Source organism: Lepus europaeus, chromosome 5 (assembly GCF_033115175.1).
Source record: "Lepus europaeus isolate LE1 chromosome 5, mLepTim1.pri, whole genome shotgun sequence".
NCBI classification, from domain to species: Eukaryota; Metazoa; Chordata; class Mammalia; order Lagomorpha; family Leporidae; genus Lepus; species Lepus europaeus.
The window spans coordinates 117,331,696-117,357,523 of NC_084831.1; the positions used below are offsets into that span (position 1 = coordinate 117,331,696).

A 25,828-nucleotide genomic window follows, 5' to 3' on the forward strand; every position below is an offset into this window, starting at 1 on the left:
CTTTCTATTTTATTAGGTTAAAAAAACACAACAAAACCAGTAGGAACTAGGGGAAAAGATGGAGAAAGAGGAGGACTGGGCAAACATCAGAGATGACAGAGGGGGAGAAGCAGGGAGAGGAGAGGGAAAAGTCTGAGCAGGACAGCGGCCTCTAAGCACTAGACATCTCTTCATTTGATGACGATTTTCTGGCGCAAGGCTCGGGGCCCAGAGCCAGGGAGTGGCTCAGGAGGTGGGGGCCCAGGGCCCAGGGCAGACGCAGTGGGCGGCAGTCCATGGGCAGTGATGTACTTCTTGTAGGCCTCACGGATGATCTTGAAGGCTCGAGCAGTGGCATAGGGTATGTCTGTAACAGGGTCTCGGTATAGAGCTGGACGATGGGTCACTGGACAGACCTCACGAACGGGGACCTTAGGGGGTCGCCCTTGGGGAAACCATTCCTCAAATGTCGCATCATCGCTAAAAGTGATGAAGGTACGTGAGCAGCGAGCAGGGGGGATGACGGGTCCGGTGCCAGCATGGGGAGTCAATGTAGAAGCCGTGGGAGCAGGATCAAGTCTGAGGGCAAAAAAAAGAGAAACACAAAGAGCTGAGGAGAGACAATAACAAGACTCGGGAAGAAAACTCACAGGAATGAGGAAGGAGAAAAGGGAGGCAGAGACGTATGAACATCCGGAGACTCTACTAAGTGACAGACGGGAAAAGAAACCAACAGAGAGAGAGGCCAGACGAGAAAGAATAAAGAGCAGAAGGGAGACAGAAATTGGGAACCTCCAGGTGTTAGAGAGAGCACTGTGTGAGGAAAGCAAGCAAAACAGGGCTGAGAAAACACAGCTGAATACAGATGGGCTCCACTCACCCTTCCACATCGACATTCTCTTCCTTGGGGCCCGGCTCCCCGACAAGTGGTACTGTCACCGAATGGTAGGTGATTATAGGCCCAGGGCACTTCCGCTTCTTGTGAACCTGCTTCTTTTTGTCAGCTTCAAGTCGTTCGTATGTCTCTTCAGGATCAAAGGAAGGAATGAGGGATGGTCAGTTTCCCTTTTTCTCACATCCCATTTCTTTTTTTCTTTTTCTTTTTTCTTTTTTCTTTTTTTTTTTTTTTTTTTTTGAGACAGGCAGAGTGGATAGTGAGAGAGAGAGACAGAGAGAAAGGTCTTCCTTTTTGCCATTGGTTCACCCTCCAATGGCCACTGCGGCTGGCGCATCTCGCTGATTCGAAGGCAGGAGCCAGGTGCTTCTCCTGGTCTCCCATGCGGGTGCAGGGCCCAAGGACTTGGGCCATCCTCCACTGCCTTCCCGGGCCATAGCAGAGAGCTGGCCTGGAAGAGGGGCAACCGGGATAGAATCCGGCACCCCAACCGGGACTAGAACCTGGTGTGCCGGCGCCGCAAGGCAGAGGATTAGCCTGTTAAGCCACGGTGCCGGCCCTCACATCTCATGTCTGTCCCATGGTTTCTCAATCATTTTCCTAACCATCTAGTTATTGCCAATTATACCAGCCAACTAGCCAACTATGGACATCCCCTAAAGCCCCCTGGCAACTTCCAATACCTAAGTTTTCTGGTTTTTTGTTGTTGTTGTTGTTGTTGTTGTTGTTTGTTTATTTTTTTCTTCAAGAGGCAGAGAGAGACTGATATGATAAAGACAAAGAGACAGTACTTCCCTCCACTGGGACACTCCCTAGATGCCTGCAATGAATCCCAGTCGGAGCTGAAGCAGGCAACTGGAAATGCAATCCCGCCTGGGCAGCAGGAACCCAGCTACTTGAGTCATCACCACTGCCTCCAGGGTCTGCATTAGCGGGAATCTGGAATCTGAGCTGAAAGCCAAACCCGTGCACTCTGATGTGGGATATGGGTGTCTTAACCGCTAGGCCAACTGTTCGCCTCTGTTTGTCTCTCCTGACATTCTCTCTGCATCTCATTTCCCAAGTACACTCAGAACTGTGGGACATCAGAGTGAGAAGAGACCCTTTGACAAAGAGCTGCTCACTTCCCCAGATTCAGAATCTCCTCTACAACTGCCGTGTCAGCTCACTCCACCCCAACAGCACACTACATCATTAAGAGTTCTTTCCTATTTTGAGCTGACATATACTTTCTGATCAGTTTTGCCTTTTAAGGCCATGAAGGATACAATCTGGCTTCCATATGGGAGTCCTTTAAATGCCGAATGTCCGTGTCCCCACTGGGTCCTTCCCAGGCTGATCACAACACCATCACACTGAATCATTCCTCATGCAACATGGTTCTGAGTCACTCCCTTAATTTGGGGACCTCTGTACCTAATATATTCTTCTACTATTGCATTTGTCAGTTTCTGGGAGAGGCTGAAGATGGAAGCCCACTTAAGAGTTTGATTGATCTGTACAACGTTTCCAACAAAAATCTGAATTTGTTAACTGACATTTACAAATTAGGAAATTACATTAAGTATATAGATTTCTGGTCCTTCGTGAACAATGAGGAAACCTGGCACCCGCAGGTCTGCGTTTCCACTGGGTGACAATTAGCTGAGCTAAGTCAATGTTCCTGCTTCAGGCACTCCTCCCCAGCTCACCTCAGTCCCCTGACTGACTACACGCTGCGTGTTACCTACTGGACCGCGTGATGCTGCTCTATGATAATTCACTGCTGCTATGAATGTCTCTTCCCTAAGGTGGTGCCTGTGACTCACATTATCAGCACATTATCAGGGTCATGCAGCATTCCACACATTACAGGCACTCAGTAAATATTTGTTATTAAGAAATAAATACATCAAACTATTCCTGGTCCTTTTCCTCTGAATGAACTCCAAACTTGTGTCCTTAACTGGGGGCACTGTGAACACAATCCTCTAAAGTCTGATCATAAAAGGATCCTCTGGGGACAGGTATTTGGTCCGGTGGCTTAAGCTGCTGCTTGGGACACCTGTATTCCACACTGGAGTGCCTGGTTTGAGTCCTGGCTACTCCACTTCCAATCCAGCCTCCTGCTAATGTGCATCCTGGGAGGCAGTAGACAACAGCACGAGTACCTGGGTCCCTGCTACCCACATGGGAGACCCAGATGGGTTTATGGAATCGTGGTTGTAGCTTGGCTTTGCCCTGGCTGTTGTGGCATTTGGGGAGTGAACCACTGGATGAAAGATCTCTCTCTCTCTCTCTCTGCCTTACAAATAATCTTTTTTTTTCTTCAATAAAAAGGATCCTCTGGAAACCCTCTCCACTGATTGAACCTGTTGCTTTCTCTGTCTTGAGCCATCATTCCAACCTCTGTCTTTCTCTCAAAACCTTCCCTGTACCCCCTGGAAGTCCAGCTCTGTACTCCGCTTACGTGCCCGTATCTTCATGCTCCTCACTTATCATTCCTTCCACAACTTGCCTTATGGGACACCTGGTCATCACTGAGGCCAGCACTCTGCAGTCTTCCGGAGGCTGCTCATTCTCACTGCGCCTGAGTGCAACTGCAGCTTTCCGATCACTACTCTTCTATCCACTTGAGAGCTGTCAAAGTCTAGATTCGCTTCTCCCCTTCCTAGTCACCACAGGCGCTCCCTTACTCACTCAAGGCTTGGGCAGTGGTTTCTATTTTTCCTCTCCACCCCAACTCCTGTCACCCTGGTAACTCTGAAGTCCACAGTCACTCTCTGAGAGTGGTCCAAACCCATCAGTGTGCACAAAGGATGCGGATTCTAAGTGCAGACACCTTGTGACCTTGTCACTCATGATAGTTCTCAGTCATTATATGTTTTAAGGAATAGATACTGTTTTAAACTATTGAATTTCTATTATATAGATAAAAATCGCTGGGGCTGGCACTGTGGTATAGCAGGTAAAGCCACTGCCTGCAGTGCCAGCATCCTACATGGGCACTGGTTTGAGTCCCGGCTGCTCCACTTCTGATCCAGCTTTCTGCCATGGCTTGAGAGAGCAGTGGAGGACAGCCTAAGTCCTCGGGCCCCTGCACCCATGTGGGAGACTGGGAGGAAGTTCCTGGTTCCTGGCTTTGGATCAGCACAGCTCTGGCCATTGTGGCCATCTGGGGAGTGAATCAGTGGATGGAAGACCTCTCACTCTTCCTGCCTCTGCCTCTCTGTAGCTCTGCCTTTCAAATAAATAAATAAAACTTTAAAAAAATCATATATCCTATTTTAAGGACAATATGAGAAATAAAATCATGAGAATACATCCTGAAGATGTTGGGGCTGACCTTAATCTTTTCCCAATATTGCATTCTTTTGGGGCTGGCGATGTGGTGTAGTAGTTTAATGGCAGTGCCGGCATCCCACATGGGTGTCAGTTCAAGTCCCTGCTACTCCACTTCTAATCTAGCTCTCTGCTTATGGCTTAAGTGCTTGGGCTCCTGTATCCATGTGGGAGACCCAGAAGAAGCTCCTGGCTCCTGGCTTTTTTTTTTTTTTTTAGATTTATTTATTTATTTGAAAAGCAGAGTTACAGAGAGGCAGAGACAGAGAGAGAAAGTCTTCCATCCACTGGTTCACTCCCTAGATGGCTGCCAATGGCCAAAGCTGTGCTGATCCAAAGCCAGGAGCCAGGAGCTTCTTCCAGGTCTCCCATGCAGGTGCGAATGCAATATTGGGGAAAGACTGGGCCATCTTCTACTATTTTCTCAGGCCATAACAGAGAGCTGGATCAGAAGTGGAGCAGCCAGGACTCGAACTAGTACCAATATGGGATGCTGGCACTACAGGTGGTGGCTTTACCCACTATGCCACAGCACTGGCCCTGGCTCCTGGCTTTGTATCAGCCCAGTTCCAGCCATTGCAGCCATCTGGGGAGTGAATCAGCAGATGCAAGACCTCTCTCTCTCTCTGTCCCTCTCTCTTTCTGTAACTCTGTCTCTCAAATAAATAAAATAAATATTAAAAAAAATTTATATCCTTTCAGAACCAAGTTAACTAATTTTCAGAAGTATCACTAAATGGGAAAGGGTTGGGTCTCAGAAATTTCAAGTAAGTAATCTTCTACTCCATGGTAAAGTATACATATTTGACTTATGCATGATTATACAAATAATATATTCAGATATATAAGCCTATATGTATGCATATAGATTTACATATATCCATGCATGGCTGGTTAAAAAAAAAAAAAAAGAAAATAGATTCAGAAAGAGACAAAGAATATTATATACTGTAGGTGATTCCACCCACCATGTTCTCCCATGAAAAATACATACCAGAGAGCATGTAATGGTAGATGCGAACCTGCCATTTCCTCAGTTTCTCAAGTACCTCTCCTAAGTTGAGATTTACCATTCATAAAGAAATGTATTTTTTACAGTACGTTACTGTATACAACTGTATACCAGTACATCTAAGCTGAAAAGATATTTAAGAATGTGTATTTTTTAAATTTTGTGATCTGAGTTAACTCTACTGACTTTCCACTCTCCTTTTTACCATTAAAAAAAAAGCATTGTCATCCATTTGTGAAAAAGGAAAGCAAGGGGCTGGTGCTGTGGTGTCGTGGGTAAAGCCACTGCCTGCAGTGCCAGCATCCCATATGGGCCCTGGTTTGAGTCTCGGCTGCTCCACTTCTGATCCAGCTCTCTGCTATGGCCTGGGAAAGCAATGGAAGATGACCTAAGTCCCTGGGCACCTGCATCCATGTGGGAGAGTCAGAAGAAGCTCCTGGCTTTAGACTGGCACAGCTCCAGCCATTGCAGCCAATTGGGGAGTGAAGCAGCAGATGGAAGAACTCTTTCTCTCTGCCTTTCTTTCTCTCTGTGTGTAACTATGACTTTCAAAATAAATAAATAAATCTTAAAAAAAAAAAAAAAAGGAAAAGGAAAGCAAGATACAAGTAGGCTAAATAATTTGCCTGCAGTCTTAACATAAGTGAATAGCAAGACAAGGATTCGAATTCACTTCTACACAACTCTTATTTTATACCAAAGAACCTGAATATGGCTTATTTCTCAGAGCCCTCATAGTGGCCGAGTCCCTTGCTCCTGACCACCTGCTCTGTTTCTCCACTTCATTCCTCTGATCTCTTCCTCCCAAATCTCCACCTCCCCAGTTCTCTAGTCATCCAGGTCTCACACTCTTCCTCGTGCTCCTCAGCCCCTCTGCTTTTCCTGAAATGACAGACTGACCCAGTGAACGTAAGTTGAGCTCCTCTGTGATCTTGGCTTCCCTGAGTAGCTCTTCCTGGGTCAGTGGCCGCTCACAGTGGGGTCCCTTTCGCCGCCGTGACTGGCCCTGTCTCTCCTGTACCCGAAGGAATGTTTGTCGTGTATGCTCAGCTGTAGATTGACGCATGGACTTGCGACCTGGGAAGAATCAGATGGGAAGAAATTTTTGAATTCATATCTACCTCCTTTATCTATTTACCTATCTTAAAATTTTATTTGGAAAGAATTCCAAACTTACATAAAAGTTGCAAAAATAGTACAAAGAAGACATGAGTATTTTTTACCCACACACCAACTGTTAACATTTTGCTCCCTTTGCATTCCATGAATTTTTTTCCCTGAACGATCTGAGAGTTAAGCTGGCTTTAATCTCTACAAAGCTCAGTGTCTACTTCTTAAGAATAAAGAGTTTCCTTACACAGCCAGAGTAAGTTTATCAACTTCAGAAAATGTAATACTGATAAAATAGTTCATGACCATTTCCCAGTTTTGTTAATTGACCCAAATGTTGTACTCACTATCAGAGCCATCATCCTGTAGTTCCAGCGGCAGCAGTGCCTTCTCTTCTCGGGCCTTCTGAGAGCCACCAGCTGGGGTGCTGACCTTTCGAGGCCTCAAGCTCTTGAGAGGCTCCTGGGGACAGATTGGAATCAGATACCAGAGAACAGAAGATGTAGGGAGAAAGATGAGCATCTTAACAAGGGAAAACTGGCAACTCTTTACTTAGTATAGAGTTGGTCTTCTGTGTATAAAGTTATTTGGAGAATGGGACTGGGAATGGGAGAGGGAGGAGGGGTGAGAGTGTGGGTGAGAAGGTGGGTATGGTGGGAAAAATCACTATATTCCTAAAGCTGTACTTATGAAATGCATGAAGTTTGTATTCCTTAAATAAAAGGTTTCTTTGGGAAAATAAATTGTTGTGCATGGTTAAAAAAAAAAAAAGAGAGAGAAAACTGGTACTATAGAAAAGGGGCTGATATGGAGTGCTCTGGGCCTGATGAAGAGGAGAGTAGGAATTAAGAAAGTCCAAGGGAACCAGGAATCCCCTGCACCTTATAGGCTTTGGTAACTACTCGGCGCTTCCGCCTTGGCTCTTCAGCTTCTCCATCACTGGATGGCTCATCCCCTTCATCGATGTCAAAGTCAGAATCCACCTCGTCTTCCGTGTCTGACTGGTCCCCTTGATATTCATCATCTCCCGACTCCTGAGGACACAAGGAGGTGAGGGCTTACTGGGAGCAGACTTGTTAATGCCCCTGCATGCAGGAGGAACAGAATTTCTTCACTTTCCTGATAAGGGCTGCCTCACTCTCCTTCCCAACTGAGCTCTTCTTTCCTTTTAGGCGAGAAGCCTTCCTAGCCAACTCTGGCTCTACTGGCACGCCTTCACAACGTCCACAGATGGCCCCTTACCGGCAGGACACTGTGGTAAGTACTGCGGAACAAGAGCATACGGTTTGGTCCCTACCTTCAGTGGGTTCACAGTCTAGTGAAGGACAGGACGCAATCAGAAGTTTTATACACGGCAACACATAAAGTACAACATGGCAACTACGGCAAATCAGAGGAAGGCATATTTGCTACCAGTTGGTGGTGGGAGATGGTCTATTTTAAGACTTTAATCTTTTAGACCAGAAATCAGGAAACTTTTTCTATAAAGGGCCAGATTAAAACAGGCAGCACAGGAGTAGGTGCTGTGGTATAGCAGGTAAAGCTGCCATCTGTGATGCTGGCATCCCACATGGATACTGGTTCAAGTTCTGGCTGCTCCACTTCTGATTTAGATCCCTGCTAATGTGCCTGGGAAACCACTGGAGGATGGCCTGAGTATTTGGGCTCTTGCATCCATGTGGGAGAACCAGATGAAGCTCCGGGCTTCAGCCTGGCTCAGCCCTAGTCATTGTGGCCATATGCGGAATGAAGCAGTATAGATGTAAGATCTCTTCTTTCACTTTCTGTCTCTCCATCTCTTTCTGTAACTCTTTCAAAATAAGTCTTTAAAAAACAAACAACAACAAAACATGGGCCAGATCTGGGGTACAGGTTTTAGTCTGGCGGATAACACTTTAGAATCCAAAGAATGAAAAAGAAAAGGTTGGGACCAGCACCATGGTGTAGCAGGTAAAGCCACCGCCTGCAGTGCCGGCATCCCATATGGGCACTGGTTCGAGTCCTAGCTGCTCCACTTCTGATCCAGCTCTCTGCTATGGCCTGAGAAAGCAGTAGAAGATGGCCCAGGTCCTTCAGCCCCTGTATCTATATGGGAGACCCAGAAGAAGCTCCTGGATCCTAGCTTTGGATCGGCACAGCTCCGGCTGTTGTGGCCAATTGGGGAGTGAACTATCAAATGGAAGACCTCTCTCTCTTTGCCTCTCCTTTCTCTGTGTAACTCCGACTTTCAAAATTTTAAAGATTTATTTATTTATTTGAAAGTCGGAGTTACACAGAGAAAGGAGAGGCAGAGAGAGAGAGGTCTTCCATTCAATGGTTCACTCCCCAATTGGCCACAATGGCTGGAACTGCGCCAATCTGAAGCCAGGAGCCAGGAGCTTCTTCCGGGTCTCCCAGGTGGGTGCAGGGTCCCAAGGACTTGGGCCATATTCTACTGTTTTCCCAGGCCACAGCAGAGAGCTGGATCAGAAGTGGAACAGTTGGGACTAGAACCCACACCCATATGGGATGCTGGCGCTTCAGGCCAGGGTGTTAACTTGTTGTGTCACAGCACCCGCCCCAAATAAATAAATCTTAAGAAAAAAAAAAAAGGTTTATCTCTGTCAAGAAGCTACCTTTCCACATTTGACTGTCATGTAATTGTCCCACTTTGACTATAAGATTTGAAAAGAAGGTTACATTTTGTCTCTGCAGAGGTTTACAATTTCAGGATAATAAACTTTTGGTTTTAAACTGAGGGCCGGGGGCTGACACTGTGACACAGCAGGTTAAAATCCTGGCCTGAGGTGCCGGTATCCCATATGGGTGCCGGTTCTAGTCCCGGCTGCTCCTCTTCCGATCCAGTTCTGCTATGGCCTGCGAGGATGGCCCAAGTCCTTGGGCCCCTGCATCCATGTGGGAGACCTGGAAGAAGCTCCTGGCTCCTGGCTTCGGATCAGCGCAGCCCTGGCCATTGCAGCCACCTGGGGAGTGAATCGGCGGATGGAACACCTCTCTGTCTCTACCTCTCTCTTCTGTAACTCTTTCAAATAAATAAAATAAATCTTAAAAAAAAAAAAAAAAACAACTGAGGGCCAGTGATTCTCAACCACCTCCTTCTCCTTACTTGTCCCAGCATGATAATCATTGTTGAGGTAAAGTTACTGAGAAAAATAGGTAGAAGGGTAAAAACTATATACAAGGTATATTTGACAAAGTTACAGAGCTGAGTTTGATGAGCTGGAGTAGAAAATCTGAAGCCTTAGCTCTAATGTAATATACATTAGGGCTAGAATGGCAGCCACCTTGGAAAGAAAGTGGGGAAAAAGCCCAAACACTTTAGGAAAAAGGAATCAACTGGGCTGGCTACACCTCAGACTTGCAGCTCTCTCTCCAATCAATGATGCAGATTTGTCCATTAATCAACAAATGGGGGGCTGGCGCTGTAGCAAAGTGGGTAAAGCTGCCACCTGCAGTGCTGGCATCCCCATTTGGACTCTGGTTCGAGTCCTGGCTGCTCCACTTCCAATCCAGCTCTCTGCTATGGCCTGGGAAAGCAGAAGATGACTTGAGTTCTTGGGCCCCTGTACCCGCGGTGGGGGACCCAGAGGAAGCTCCTGGCTTCAGATCAGTATAACTCTGGCCGTTGCAGCTAATTGGGGAGTGAACCAGTGGATGGAAGACCTCTCTCTCTCTCTCTCTGCCTCGCTTTCTCTCTGTGTGCAACTCTGACTTTCAAATAAATAAATAAATCTTTAAAAAAAAAATCAACAAATGGTTGACACTCGAAGCCAGCCAGAATTCAATCTTGGACTCACAACTACCATTTCCTCCCCACTGATCTCTGTGAAAGACAGCCTAGGAACACATTAATCCCCTGGGCTTGACTCTAACCTGGTAGTAAGCCATCTCCAGAGGGCAAAAGATCAAATTCATATTAGTTTAGTGCCTAATCAAAATGCTTTCAATAAGTTAAGGATTACTATTCTCTTATCTTTTATCCAGTCATTTGTAAATGACTGGATAAGAGAATGTTTTTATATCACCTACAGGGTGGGGTTATATAACCACTCCTGTTACTATATATATATATATGTATGTATATATATATATGTGTGTGTGTGTGTGTATATATATACTTATGTATTTTTTTAAAAATATTTACTTTATTTGAAAGGCACAGGAGCTGGCGCTGTGGCGTAGCAGGTAAAGCCACTGCCTGCAGTGTCGGCATCCCGTATGTGCACCAGTTTGAGTCCCAGCAGCTCCACTTCAATCCAGCTCTCTGCTATGGCCTGGGAAAGCTGTAGAGGATGGCCCAAGTCCTTGGGCCCCTGTACCCATGTGGGGGACCTGGCAGAAGCTCCTGGCTTTGGATCGGCTCAGCTCTGGCCATTGCAGCCATTTGGGGAGCAAATCAGCAGATGGAAGGCCTCTCTCTCTCTCTCTCTGTAACTCTGACTTTCAAGTAAATAAATAAAATCTTTGAAACAAACAAACAAAAAAAGAAAGGCACAGTTAAAGAGAAAGAGAAAGAGAGAGAGAGAGAGAGAGAGAGAGAGAGGCAGGGAGACAAAGATCTTCCATGTGCTGGTTCATTCCCCAAATGGCCGATATGGCCAGGGCTGGGCCAGATCAAAGTCTGGTTTAAGTTGGAGCTGGTTTAAGACCTAGTTGCTCTGCTTCCAATCCAGCTTCCTGCTAATGTGCCTGGGAAAAAGCAGTGGAGGATGGTTCAAGTCCCCAGATTCTTACACCCACGTGGGAGACCCAGAAGTTCCTGGGTCCTGACTTTGGCCTGGCTCAGCTCCAACTATGGTAGCCATTTGGGGAGTGAACCAGTGGAGGGAAGACCTCAAAAAAAAAAAAAAAAAAAAAAGATGTAATGATAAATTTTCCCTAGAATTTTATGCTGAATAGGTTTGTCTCTCTAAAAGAACATGTATGCTTCTTTCTTACCATAAAAAGAAATTTAGTTTGGCTAAGTAAGCCACAAAGCTCACAGCTAAATTTAATATCAATGCTCTTACCATTTTAGCATAGGCTCCTGGTACAATGACTTATGATCTGTCTCTATTTTTACTGTTCCTACTTTTTGTTTACATCATAAGCCTCTTTAAATCCTTTTTGGAAGCATGAAGAGTACATATTAAATAACGACTCGTAAAATGACAGAAATAGGAAAATGACTTTGGAGGAGGGATGAGAAAGTTCTATTTTAAACTACTTGGTTAGGGCTGTGTAAGTAATGACTCCCAGAAAGTCACTGAGCCCTGTGGGTGCTATTTTCTTAATATCTCTTGAACTCTCCCATCCATGTTTCCTGCCCCCTTCAAACCATTCCCCCATGTCCCTTATTACAGAGTAACAGTTCTGAAGTACAAATTTAATCTCAGAAATTTGATGACTCTTCTCAATCTTCTGGATGAAGAGCAAAATTCTTTACTGTGGCTCTCAAGGGCCTATGTGATCCAGCTCATGCTCATTGCCTCCAGGCTTACCAGTGTTTATTCTTCCTTCAGGCTGGAAAATAAAAGGAAACTTGCAGATCCCAGATCAGGACCCCAGCGCCTGTTCACACTGTGCTCCAACCCCTTCCTGGAATAATCTTTCTCGTTCCCTGTTACCTGTCATTCATCCAGTCAAGTCCTACTACTCATACTTTCTTTGCTTAAACATCATCCCCACAGGAATCCTTATCCTGAGCAACAACTCTGGATCCTACACGTTCCCGTAACATGTTTATCGCACAGAATTTTAAGAGACTGTAAACCCGGTCAGTCCCTCCCCTCGACCCCGAATGTGGATATATAAGGACAGAGAAGTGTTTTTAACGCTGTAGATCACCACCCACCGCAACACTCCATGTGTTCAATATGTATCAACCGCACAGGTTCAGGAAGTAAGAATGTAGCGAGTGCCAGCCCAATCCTGACACTGGACCACGGACGGAAAGAGTAACACTTGAAGAAAGACTACCTGCAACTTTACAGAAGTTACAATCTAACAGAAAACTATAAACAAATAAGCAAGCCTAGTCTATTTACAAACTTCACAGAAACAGCTTCTGGGACGGAAGTCATTGGAGAAGTTTTTAGAACAGTCACGGAAGGGTTATCTAGGAAAACATTGACACTGGGGTTCGAAATTTGAAAAAAAAGGGTAGGCTAAGAGCCCCGGTTTTCTGGAGCGGCTTCCTCTGCATACTCCACACGCCTCTGCATAACCCAGCAGTGCGCCAAACAGCACACACACATACCAAGGGGCTGCCTACGAGGTGCCTTCCGCATGCTAGACGTCACAGTGCAGGGAAACTGGAGAGGTGCTCTGTAGGTTTCTACCACACTGCGGGTGCCTCCAGAGGGCTTCTCCATCCCTGACCTCCACCCCCACCCCAACCCGGCCGAGGGCTGTCTCCTCCAGGACTCCACTGCACCCCCTCCCACCCACCCGGACCCGAGTATCAGCTCCCAGAGCTCCTCGGCAGAGATTCCCCGCCCCCTTCTTCTTTGTCCAGGGTTTTTCCTTGCAAGACTCCTTCTCTTCGCTTCCTCCCTTCCCTCTTCCTGGGCCCGGTTCTTGCCTCTGTGAAACCCCCATAAGTCGTCTGGTAGAACTCATCTTCTTCCTCTGCCTCCAGGAGCCCAGAGAGCCGGTTCCCAGCGGTCTTCCGGGGGGCCCGGCCCCCAGCCAAACTCATGTCGCCTACGGAGACTGCGCCGCCACCAGCGGCCCCTCACCCAGCTCGGTTCTCGGAGCTCGGTACTCGACACCACTACCTGCGGGAGGGAGGCCGCAGCTGGCGGAAGTCAGGCGTCAGGCAGAAGCAGTAGAACATCGATGGCCTTCTAGTCCCGCCCTCTACAGCCCTCTTTACCTTTCAGCCCCGCCCACACTGGCGCTGAGCCTCCAAGCAACCTCCAACCTGTCTTGCTGAATGAGTATATGCCGTGCCCATGACACCAAGTACAGACTTTGTAGTGAACAAGTTTTTTTTTTTTTTTTAACTTTAAGATTCATTCATTTATTCATTTGAAAGGCAGATTTATAGAGAGACAGAGAGGGACCTTCTATCAGCTGGCTTACTCCCCAAATGGCCATAATGGCGGGGGCTGGGCCAGGCTGAAACCAGGAGCTGGAAACTCCATGGGGTCTCTCACGTGGGTGCAGGAGCCCATGCACTCCGGCCTTCCTCTACTCTTCTTCCCAGGCGCATTAGCAGGGAGCTCTACTGGAAGTGGAGCAGCTGGGACTTGAACTGGCGCTCAAATGGGATGCTGGCATTGCAGGTGGTGGCTTAACCCTCTGGGCCACAAGGCTGACCCCAACAAATATGCTTTCAGAGGTCATGTTTCTCTGTTCCAGCCTTTCATTCTGCTGTAGGTAGGAACCTTTCTAAAAATGGAATTAATCTCCTCAAAAAAAAATTTTTTTTTAAAGAAATTGGTAGAGACACAGAGAGAAGTCCTCCATCCGCTGGCCCACTCCCCATGTGGCCACAACGGCTGGAGCTGTGCCAATCTGAAGCCGGGAGCTTCCTCCAGGTCTCCCACGTGTGTGCAGGGGCCCAAGGACTCAGGCGATCTTCCACTGCTTTCCAAGGCCATAGCAGAGAGCTGGATAGGAAGAGGAGCAGCCAGGACTCGAACCAGTGCCCACATGGGATGCTGGCACCTCAGGTCAGGGCTTTAACCTGCTGTACCACAGCGCCGGCCCCTCCTCAAAAATCTTTAATGGAGGCTGGTGTTGTGGCCCACTGCCTGCAACAGCGGCATCCCATATGGGTGCCAGTTCAAGTCGCAGCTGCTCCATTTCTGATCCAGCTGCCTGCTAATTTGCCTGGAAAAAGATAGGCCCCTTCCACGCAGGTGAGAGAAGAGACCGGAGCTCCTGGTTTTGGCCTGGCCCAGCCCTCACTGTTGCAATTGTTTGGGGAGGGAACCAGCAGATGGAGGAGTCATCGCTCTCTGTTTCTCCCTCTCTCTAACTCTGCCTTTCAAATAAATAAATCTTTTTTAGAAAATGAACTTATCTTTTTTTAAAGATTTATTTGAGAGTTAGAGTTACAGAGGGAGAGAGAGAAAGAGAGAAAAGTCCACCATCTGCTGGTTCATTCCCCAAATGGCTGCAACGGCCAGAACTGAGCCTATCTGAAGCCAGGAGCTTCTTCCAGGTCTCCCATGTGGGTGCAGGAGCCCAAGGACTTGGGCCATCTTTCACTGCTTTCCCAGGCCACAGCACAGAGCTGGATTGGAAGAGGAGCAGTCAGGACTTGAACCAGTGTCCACAAGGGATGCCAGCACTGCAGGTGGAAGCTCCACCCTCTAGATCACAGCATTGGCCCCTAAATAATTTTTTAAAAATCTTTAATGACTCATCTACAGGATAAAGTCCAAAATTCTCAAGGCATAAAACATGGTGTTGTGGCTAAGAACACAGTTTGAGTTTGAGCTTTAAGATCTAACTGCATGACCTTGATTGAGTTACTTTGTTTGTTTTCTCATCTGTAAAGTAGGACTAAGAATAATATCCATGTTTTTAAGACTGTTGAGAAGATTCAGAGATATGATCCTTGAAAACTGCTTGGCACAGTGTTCAGTGATCATGTAGTAAAATGTTTGGAGGTGATAACTACTATTACTATGGCATTCACGATCCGTCGTAATTTAGCCTCTCCCTGTATATCTAGCCTCACTGCTTGCCACATCATCCTATTCCAGCATCACTCCCCTAACACACCCAACTGTCATGCCTCTGTGCCTGTCCTTCTCCTTAGAATCCCTTTCATTTCTACATGGCAAAATTCTAACTTTATGGGACAGTGAAGTCTTCCTGAACACTAATTCCTTTCTTTCCAGGCACAGTTGCCATAAATCAGATACAGCATGTCTGCCAGATTCTTTGGAATAGTTAATCTCAAATGGTCTGTGACATTGTCAAAACTAGGAATCATCTTCTGTTCCCATTTTTTTTTTTTTTGAAAATATGGTTCTCAAGCCATTGCACAGTGCATACTCTATAATGACACTGATTTGTGTGTATGGGCCCGTGCTGTGGAGCATTGGGTTAAGTTGCCACCTACGGTGCCTGCATCCCATATGGGTATCTGTTCAAGTCCCAGCTGCTCCACTTCCAATACAGCTCCCTGTTAATAAGCCTGGGAAAACAACAGAAGATGGCCTAAGTCCTTGGGCTCCTATCACCTGTGTGGGAGAACCAGGTGAAGCTCCCGGCCCCTGGCTTTTGGCCTGGCCCAGTACTAGTCATTGCAGTCATTTGGGGAATGAACCAGTGGATGGAAGATCTCTCTCTCTGCCTCTACCTCTCTGTAACTTGGCCAAATAAATAAATAAATGTTTTTTTTTAAAAAAAGATTTGTGTGTCTTTCCTCCTCATTAGTTTAAGATCTTTTCGAAGGCAAGGGGTTTATCTTCACTTCTGTATACTAGGAACGCTCATAGTACCTCAGACACAGCTGGGGCTAAATAATAATTCAGTGAATGAATGACTAAGTGAATAAAGTACCCATCCTCTTATTCTTGCCTCTGCACTGCTCTTGCCAATAACCAGCCCCTTCATCCCGAGCTTAGGAGCCACTTTAAATCTTGGAGGGTGCCTTAATAAAATTGTGTGTGCACATTCATGTGCACTTCAGTCTGTGTGTGTGGCTCTCTTATAGGCTCACCACATTGCCCTCATTTCCCAAAGTATGTATTTAGTCAACTCCCTTTTCCGTTTCCTTGGGGGCACTAAGCCAACATGTCCTGTTCTGCCCCTGCTTCCACACCCTGCCACGTCACCCCAGTTTTGCTATGCCAGGAATGTTACTGGAGAAGAGTGGCTGCGTGACTCAGAGGGCACCCTAGGGACTGAACGGGAGTAGAAGCAGAGACAAAGTGTAGGGGAAGAAGATGGAAGATACCTGCTTCTAAAATACCCATAACTCTACTTTTGCCTGCATCCAGTCATCCAGTCAGGAGACATGCTGTGCCAGGCACTGTTCTAGATGCTTGAGATAGAAAAATGGATAAGATGTGATCTTTGCTCTCAAGAGTTCAGTCTTATAAGGGAGACAAACAGGTAAACAGATTGACATAATACAAGGTAGTATGTGGAACAGTTTTTTTTTTTTATGGTGCACAGCAATAAACAAAGACCCATAAGAAGCTTCAAGAACATAAGAATTTCTTCTTTTAGGAGGGCTGAAATCAAATTCACAGATCAGATGCCAGGGAGAAGATTCCCCTCTTTGAAGATTTTGGTCATTCAGGAGTTTATTGGCTACTTCTCATGTTTAAATAACAAACAGCTTTGTCTGCATTAGCTAATTTGTAAAGTAACTCAGGGAACTGTAGCAACCCCATGTCTTTTCTGGAAACAAGAATAATTTATCAAGAAATATTTATTTACCGAAGGTCAATGAGCCAAATCTTGTACCCCACACCGTCTAGTTCCTGTACTGTTTATCTGGGTGGGGAATGTAGGAATTGGCCACCATAAAGTGTGAATATGACACAATACCACTGCTGTAGATAATCCAATCCTTTGAAGTTCGTCTACCTTTAATATCCAAAGGAAGACCAATTAGCCAGCAGGTGGCAGCAAGGAAACAATTATTTCAGATCTTGATGAGGGAGTAGAAGGCTGAGATAAACGCATAGAGGATATTCTACAAATTTTGGAGGTCCTAGGTTCCTACGTGGGCCCATTGGACATCTAGATAGATGATAACCAAACTACTTTTGGGATTACAAAGCCTAGGATTTCCCCATGGCAGGGCCCCTAATCTGTGCAAAGTCACAGGAGGAGTTTGAGATACAAGAGTGAACCACACGGTCCTGGCACTCCCGACAGAGACAAATGAGTCTTCAGGTTGCCCACTAGTGCTCACAACCTCCAGAGACCTTTGTCAGCACTAAGCAGAGTTGGTACGAAGTCTAGAATGGGGCTGGGAGGGAGATTTCCTGTGTATCTAGATGCCCTTTGGAGCATGGATCATTGACTGTTGCCGGCTAAGGGCCTGGATCGCGCGGAGGCTGTCATACGGTCTGATCACCTTCTGTGGCTCCTTTGAACAGGCCTTTATATATTTATTTATGGCCTATTTACTGACTTCTGTCACTGTGCCCAGCACTGTTTGAGGCGAACAAAACATAGATCTATTTCAAATGTCACTCGGAGGAAAGTAAGGCACGCACGCACGTTAAACCAAACAGTAAACAAGGTAGTAAACCCGGAAAAGCGCTAGGAAGATTTTAGGGGCATACATCGTGCGATACTCGACTGTTTAACGTCTGTGCCTTGAAACCAGCGGTTCTGTCCGGAGTTCTTTCCCGGGCTGGGAACTGAAGAGGACCGGCCGGGTCGATTCGCGTCCGGAGCTCAGAGCCCCCATCACCGAGTCCTCTCAAAGCGCTGCCCCGCCGAGCCACCGTAGGAGCAGTCCGCCGGCTGGCGCGCGCATGTCTTCTTCACCAGAGAAGGCGTTAGGGCGGGAGCTACTCGCCTCACGTGACCACCAAGAGTCTCCCGATTGGCTTTACTCCTCTGTCCTCGCCACTGAGTGGAGCGCGGAGATGATTGGGCGCATGCGCAGTGCGCGGATTTCCTTAGCCACCCGAGTGGAGCGGTGGGGTTGGGCGATAAACAGGCTGTGGCTAGGAAGGAGGGGGAGGGGGCGTTCGCTGCTCCGGGACCTCTCATGCTTCGTTTTTCTTTTAGGTGTGGTTTAGTCCGGACGTGGGGTCCCGGCAGCCAGCTTGAGGCTACTCCCTTGTGAAAGGCGAAAGCAGCTCCTGCGGAAGGCGGTTAAAGTTACGTAGGGGGAACGAGACAGGAGTTCTCCCCCCATGCTAGGCGAATGGTGCGGCCCTGAGCTGGTCCAGGAGTTGGCTGGACGAGTCTGAGAGGCCCCAGAGGGGGCGGGAAAGTGGCCTTCAGAACGTGGGTTTTGTGAAGAGACGTGGGGAAGATTCGATTCCGAGAAGAGGAAGAGCCCGATTCAAAGGGAGCGAGGACGCTGACGGGGAGGGGGCTGCCAAGATGGCGTCGGCCTCTTCTGGGCCGTCGGCGGTCGGGTGTTCAGCCTTGGATTCCGGGATCCCTTCCAGTACCTCGATCTCAGGTAAGCCGGGCGGGGCGTGGGCAGGAGGCTGCTGAGGGCTGTGCGGTGGGGGGAAGAGCAAGACGTGGGAGGGCACCTGTGGCTGGGAATGTCTGAGGGATCCCCGGTAAGGAGGACGGAAGGCTGGGCTTTCAACTAGGACGCATTTCTGAGTGGGCAGGGGGGAGTGTTAGGAAAATGGAGGCCTGTTGCGTGAGGGGAGCTGCTTGGTGTGGGAGGCAGGTCAGTTTCAAGTTGATGGTGGAGTTAGCTGGATGAAAATGTCGAAGAGAAGCCATGGAACTTAAAAGGCATGGAAAAGCCGTTGGACCCTTTCTTGATTACTGAGAAGTGAGGGAATTAGGAGTTTTGTTAGATGTGGGAGTTACTTGAACTTTTTCAGAGACCCCTTACTGCGTCATTCCTTCACACTTGCCCCCCCTCCCCTCCCCGCGTTTTCTCTGACTGCTTTGGTGAGTGCTGTCTCTAGATTAGCCCAAGTTTGGGAAATAATGAGAAGTTTTGTGAGAACCGGAGAAATGTGGGGAATTCGCATTAAAACAGCTGGAGAAGATGGACTGGAGTCTGCAGGTGCAGTAGGGAATGATGTTGGGGATAATGTCTGAGAAAGAACGATGGGTGTGCGCGCGCGCGCGCTCCAAGTGCTGGAGGGGAATATTGCATAATAGGAAATGGATGGGAAGAATGCTTGGGATGTGTCAGGAAACTCGAACTTGGAGAATGGAGCCAGGGAATATAGAGAGCTTAGGGTAGTTGGGAGCTAAGGAAGACGGAGGGAGGGCTGAGGGGGCCCACAAGAAAAGCAGCAGATTTTGCGGAGGAGGGAAAATGTGTCGGGGTGTGGGGGGGTGGTATGTGAGTCAGACACTGTTCTAGAGCTTCTGTCAGAAATGTCTTGGAGTCCCTCAGTGACTGCTGCCTTTGTGCTGAACGAGAGAGGCTGTCAGATGCTGGATGCTTGGCTTGAGATTTTGACATTACCTTTGCCCTGAAATTGCGTCCTTGCCTAAGTAGATGGTTCCACCTTAAACATTCCAGCGCAAGTGAGGGGAATTCATGATCGCAAGTATCTTCTTCATAAGCTGTAGTTTTATTTATGTGCATCTCTTTTTAGTTTCTTGAGACGATTTTTCCCTTTCTTACAAAATATTAGAGGGCCGCAACAACTCAGGCTAAATTCCAGGCACTTAAAAGGATAAGGTAAAAGTGATAGAATTTTTATATAGTAACTTTATTTTTAAAGATTTTATTTATTTATTTATTTATTTGACAGAGTTACAGACAGTGAGAGGGAGAGAGAAAGAGAGCTCTTCCATCCGCAGGTTCACTCCCCCGATGGCTGCAGCGGCTGGAGCTGTGCCGATCCAAAGCCAGGAGCCAGGAGCTTCTTCTAGGTCTCCCATGCGGGTGCAGGGGCCCAGGGACTTGGGCCATCTTCTGCTGCTTTCCCAGGCCATAGTAGAGAGCTGGATTGGAAGTGGAGCAGCTGGACTCGAAGCATATGGGATGCCGGCACTGCAGGCAGCAGCTTTACCTACTACGTCACGGCGCTGGCCCCTATAGTAACTTCTTAACTTGAAACCTGTTTCTCCTGCTCCCCAACCCAGAAGGAAGAATGGTTGTGTTTGGTCTTTAATCAGATTTTTCAACCATCAAGTCAGGTATTCTCTCTGTTAGGAACCAGAAACCGGGTTAAATCTTAAAAGCAGTGTTTATGTCCCACAATTTGATTGAGTCTCATGAGGTACATACCAACCAGGCAGGTTTAGGAGTAATAAAGAATTATTTGATATATTTTTTCCTCTTCTGCCTCTACTCCAATTTCAGATAGTCTTTATATTTTTTTAGATGTTACTATTTAATATTTTTATGTTTTGTGCCAGATCTAGGGTTACCAGTTATAAATGTTTTTGTGTTTTAAGCAGAAGGTCTAATAATACATTTCAGTGAAACTTACAGCTCCTTGACTCTTAGTGTGTTTATATATTAAGTAAAGATATAAACAAAGTCTGAGTTAAAAATAAATTGCCTGGGGCTGCCGCTCTGGCACAGTGGGTTAAGCCACCACCTGTAGCACCATTGCATATAGGCTCTTGTTCAAGTCCTGCTATTCCACTTTCCAGGTCCCTGCTAGTGTGCCTGGGAAAGCTATGGAAGAAGGTCCAAGTACTTGAGCTCCTGCACCTGGTTGGGAGATCCAGATGAAGCTCCTGACTTTGGCCTGACCCAGCCCTGGCCTGTTGTGGTCATTGGGAGAGTGAGCCAGTGGATCAAAAATTCTCTCTGTCTCTGTTTTTCTCTTTCTCGCTTGTGGCCCTGGCCTCCCTCTCCCTCTCCCTCTTTGTAACTCTGCCTTTCAAATAAATACATAAATATGTTTTAAAAACTGCCTGATTACTTTTTTTTAAAAAAAGATTTATGTATTTATTTGAAAGGCAGAGTTACAGAGAGGCAGAGACAGAGAGGGAAAGAGAGAGAGAAGTCTTCCATCTACTGGTTTCCTCCCCAAATGGCCACAACAACTAGCACTGGGCCAGGCCGAAAGCCAGGAGCCAGGAGCGTCTTCTGGGTATCCCACGCAGGTGCAGGGTCCCAAGGACTTAGGCCATCTTCTGCTTTCCCAGACCATAGCCGAGAGCTGGATTGGAAGTAGCGCAATCAGGACTTGCCCTGGCGCCCATAGGCCCTGCAGGCTGTGGCTTTACCTTATCTTTTGTTTTGTAGGTCCTCCTGTGCTCCTTTGACTTCTGGAATAGCTGGATTAAGAAAAAATTCTTTTTGTAAATAAACCTGAAAACATTATAATTATTATATGCGATACGCAGTGTTGCCTTTTCTTGTGTATCTGCATGTTCGCTTATTTTTAAAAATTTATTTTCATTTTTTTAAAAGGCAGAGAGAGAGAGATACCTTCCACTGGTTCATTCTCCAAATGCTCACAACAACCAGGGTTGGGCCCTAACCAAACCAGTACCCAGAACCCAATCCATGTCTCCTGTGTGGGTGGCAGAGGCCCAAGTACTTGAGTCATTATCATTGCCTCCTAGGTTGTGCATTAGCAGGAATCTGAATCAGAAGCCAATGGAAGAGCTAGAACTTGAACCAGGCTCTCAAGATAAGGGATATGAGCATCCCAAGCAGCATTTTAAATACTGCACCAATTGCCTGCTTCAGTAAATTTAATAGAATTTTTTCTTTTAAAGATAGGTTTTTGAATTGTATAACATGTTTGATTCTAGTGCAGAAAAGTTAGTTAAGGATCTTATTTGTGATTAGGGGAGAGTGCTTTTCTGTTGGGGTGGTGACAGGGGAATTAGGAAATTGGCCAAAATAAGTAGTGGCTTATGATCTGAGTTGTTAAAGACTAGAGGCTAGCCTTGTAGAAATCAAGGGAGGGGCCGGCGCCGTGGCTCAACAGGCTGAACCTCCGCCTAGCGGCACCGGCACACCGGGTTCTAGTCCCGGTCGGGGCGCCGGATTCTGTCCTGGTTGTCCCTCTTCCAGGCCAGCTCTCTGCTATGGCCCGGGAGTGCAGTGGAGGATGCCTAAGTCCTTGGGCCCTGCACCCCAGGGGAGGCACCTGGCTCCTGGCTTCAGATCAGTGCGCCAGCCATGGCGGCCACTGGGGGGGTGAGCCAACAGAAGGAAGACCTTTCTCTCTGTCTCTCTCTCTCACTGTCTACTCTGCCTGTCAAAAAAAAAAAAAAAAAAAAAAAGAAATCAAGGGAGGAAAGCCAGGTGCATGTGTTTTACCCATCCTAAAACCAGTTTTTTGTTCTTGGATGTTTCACTGAAATCCTAAAGACATGATTTTCTCTTGATGTGGAAAGTGGACATGAAATGACTGTCATAGTTCAGGGACAGATTGACAGTTTTAGATAAGGCATTCATAACCTTTGAGAGTTCAGAAAATTGGGGGACATTCAAATTAAGAAGGAATTATTTTGTCCTGTAATAAACCCTTATCTAAATTGTTAAACCATTAGGCTGCAGCTGGTCTTCTGTACAGCTGACAAGTGAACTGCAGAGGATAGAGCAAGCCATAAGGTCTGAGAGATGTTTAACATCTTTTCCAATGGAATTGTTACTGTGTTTGAATTTGGATGAGACTATTATAAATGAAATTAGCTTACAGTAGCCATAATCATGTTAATTTTTTTTTCTTTTCTTTTTTTTTTTTTTGACAGGCAGAGTGGATAGTGAGAGAGAGAGACAGAGAGAAAGGTCTTCCTTCTGTTGGTTCACCCCACAATGGCCGCTGCGGCCGGTGCGCTGAGGCCGGCGCACCGCGCTGATCCGAAGCCAAGAGCCAGGTGCTTCTCCTGGTCTCCCATGCGGGTGCAGGGCCCAAGGACTTGGGCCATCCTCCACTGCACTCCCAGGCCACAGCAGAGCTGGCCTGGAAGAGGGGCAACCGGGACAGAATCTGGCGCCCCGACTGGGACTAGAACCCGGTGTGCCAGCGCCACAGGTGGAGGATTAGCCTGTTGAGCCACGGCGCCAGCCAATCATGTTCATTTTTTTAAAAAAGATTTATTTATTTGAAAGTCAGAGTTACAGAGATAGAGGGAGAGACAGAGGTCTTTGGTTTGCTGGTTCATTCTTCAGATGACTTTAGTCACCAGGCTGAGCCATGCCAAAGCCAGGAGCTTCATTGAGATCTCCTATGTTAGTGACAGGAATCCACAAGCACTTGGCCATCTTCTGCTGCTTTTTCTAGGCCATTAGCAGGGAGCTGGATCGGAAGTGGAGCAGCCGGGACACGAACCAGCACCCATATGTGATGCCAGTGTCATGGGCGGTGGCTTTACCCACTTCCCACAATGTTGGCCCCCGTATGTTCATTTTTATAAAAATATTTATTTAATTCAAAGGCAGATGGCTGCAACAGCCATGGCTGGGGCAGAGCCAGGAGCCTGGAACACCATCCGATCTCCCACATGGGTGGCAGGGGCCCAGAAACGTGTGCCTTCCCAGGCACACCAACGTGGAGCTGAATGGGAAGCAAAACAGCTGGGACTTGATCCTGCACTCCAGTATGGGATGCTGGCATTGCAAGCTTGTGGCTTAACTCCCTGCATAGTAACACTGTCTTCATGCTTGCACTTCGATTGTTATAATATAAACATGGTGCAGTTTGCTGTGTGATCTCAGTTGCTTAGTGTGTAAAGGAAGTTTATTGCTTTGTGTTCTCCATTCTTATAGTTGAACATGGCACCTCTTAATAAAATCAGCCTTGATGAGGTGCTGTTAACAGTGCCACTGTCTGTCAAACCAGTTTTCAGAGATTCTTTATCTCTAGTTTAACTTCCTGTGGTCCATCAAGAGCTTGAAATTCATCTACTGAATCCCCTTTTACTATAAAAGCAAAAGGTTCTGTTTTGGAGAGCTGACTTGAAGTTAGTAGGAGGGTTAGAAAGGAAAGTTAGGATGCTAAGGTTTACACTGCTCCCCTGAAATAAGAGCCATGTGATAAAATCATGTTAGTCCCCCAAGGAAAAACACTTGAAACCTTAGTTGATCAGGAACTGTAGCTCCTTCTGCCTCAGACCAGAATGTTTGAAATAGTTACCACTCACCTATATGATTTTTATCAGGAGCACAGATGATTTAGAATAACTTTACAGTTCTTTTCCTGAATCCTCTCCCCCCACCTCCCCAACCCCAGAAAGCACAGATTGAAGCGTTTTTGCTTGAGGTGCGTAGTGTTAGCCTCATCAGTCTATTGTGGTGACCCCACTAGAAAACTCTCCTGTAACCTGGTAATTCCAGTGGTAGAGGTGCTTGTGGATGTTGTGGTTTTGGTTTTTTGTTTTTGTCTTCTGTGTCTTTTGTTTTATTAAATATCTATTATTTGAAAGCAGAGTGACAGAGCAAGAGAGATCTGTCATCTTCTGGTTCACTCCCCAAATGCTCACCTGCCTGGGAGGCTCCTAAGCAGCTCCGGGCTCCTGATTTCAGATCGATCGGCTCAGCTGTGGCCATGGCAGCCTTTGGGCAGTGAACCAGCCAATGGAAAACCTGTCTCTCCTCTCTGTAACTATGCCTCTCAAGTTAATAAATAAGTCTTTAAAAAGAGAGAAAGGGAGAGACAGAGGTATCTTCCATCCCTTGGTTCACTCGAAATGGCTGCAACAGCCAGGGTGGGGCCAGGCCTGAGCCAGGAGCTTCTTCCAGGTCTCCCATGTTAGGTTCAGGGGCCAAGGGACCATTTTCTGCTGCTGCTTTTCCCAGACACACTAGTAGAGAGTTGGATTGGAAGTGGAGCAGCCTGGACTCAAACTGGCGCCCCTGTGGAATGCTGGTGTCACAGTGGCAGCTTACCCAATATGCCATGTGGGTTGCCAGTGTTGCAGGAAGCGGCTTAACGTGTTATGCCACAGCACTGACCCCACTGGTCACTTTTCAGATGGTCACAATGGCTGAAGCTGGGACTCAAACCGGCATTCAGATATGGGGTGCCAGCATCACAAATGTTGGCACCATTGCACTGGCCCCTTTTCATACCTCCTGTAAGCTTTACTTCTATTGTTTTCTGTTTGAAGTGGACTTAATTTAAATCTGAATCCCTCCATCTTTCTTAACTCTGTCTCCAATCTCTTTTTCTTTCTTTCTTTTTTTTTTTTTCCAAGATTTATTTACTTATTTGAAAGTCAGAGTTACAGAGAGAGAGAGGGAGGGAGGGAGGGAGAAGGGTCTTCCATGTTAGTTCACTCCCCAGTTGGCTGCATTGGCCGGAGCTGCACCGATCCGAAGCCAGGAGCTTCTTACGGATCTCCCACGTGGGTGCAGGGGCCCAAGGAGTTGGGCCATCTTCCACTGCTTTCCCAGGCCATAGCAGAGAGCTGGATTGGAAGTGGAGCAGCCGGTTCTTGAACCGGCGCCCATATGGGATGCTGGTGCTTCAGGCCAGGGTGTTAACCCACTGTGTCACAGTGCTGGCCCCTCCAGTCTCTTTTTCATTCTTGTAAATTCCAGTCTGTTTATTTGTAATGGCTGCATATACCATGTATTAATTTATAAAAAAGAGAGGCAGGCAGGATCCTTTAAGGAATTTAATATATCGTACTATTTGCTTTGTACACTTAACACAGCAATATGAAATGAACCCATAATCACTATTCCAAAGGCTCAGTGTAGTTGATAGGGGATATTTTGGAAGTGTGGGCTAAGGGGAGGTGAGGTGGGAAAGTTGGGTGGTGGGAATGGGAAGGGTTTTGTTTTGAGGATGGTTATGTAAAGTATATTAGCTTTTCTGTGCATAATGTTGGTAAACTTCAAGTTCTCATTGATAAGGACCTATAAAAAAGGGCACTAATGGCAGGGAGGTAACTTGGCCATACTTCTGATTTCTTGTAGAAGGAGATAGTTGTCTTGAAGTGTATTAATGCTTCTTATGCTATCATTA

The 25,828-nt window shown here is 46.8% G+C and overlaps 2 protein-coding genes across 5 annotated transcripts in view; one reads left to right on the plus strand and one right to left on the minus strand.

Annotated features, from left to right (window-relative positions):
• On the minus strand, positions 1 to 13,079 carry VPS72 (vacuolar protein sorting 72 homolog). Its single transcript, XM_062192230.1, has 6 exons — positions 12,880 to 13,079; positions 7,199 to 7,351; positions 6,665 to 6,779; positions 6,108 to 6,284; positions 860 to 1,004; positions 1 to 558 (listed from the first exon to the last, which is right to left on the minus strand). Exons 1-6 carry the CDS (start codon positions 12,994 to 12,996, stop codon positions 171 to 173), a joined length of 1,095 nt encoding a protein of 364 aa, XP_062048214.1. The 5' UTR covers positions 12,997 to 13,079; the 3' UTR covers positions 1 to 170.
• A 4,828-nt stretch (positions 13,080 to 17,907) lies between these two features.
• PIP5K1A (phosphatidylinositol-4-phosphate 5-kinase type 1 alpha) overlaps positions 17,908 to 25,828 on the plus strand; it is a 49,195-nt gene continuing 41,274 nt past the window's right edge. For 2 of the 4 annotated variants that reach the window (XM_062192231.1, XM_062192233.1), the window contains exon 1: positions 17,908 to 18,420. In XM_062192231.1, coding sequence (XP_062048215.1) covers positions 18,339 to 18,420 — 82 coding nt within the window. In that variant the 5' untranslated portion in view covers positions 17,908 to 18,338. The remainder of the gene's footprint in view (positions 18,421 to 25,828) is intronic. The other 2 variants (XM_062192234.1, XM_062192232.1) reach the window with 1 other exon arrangement.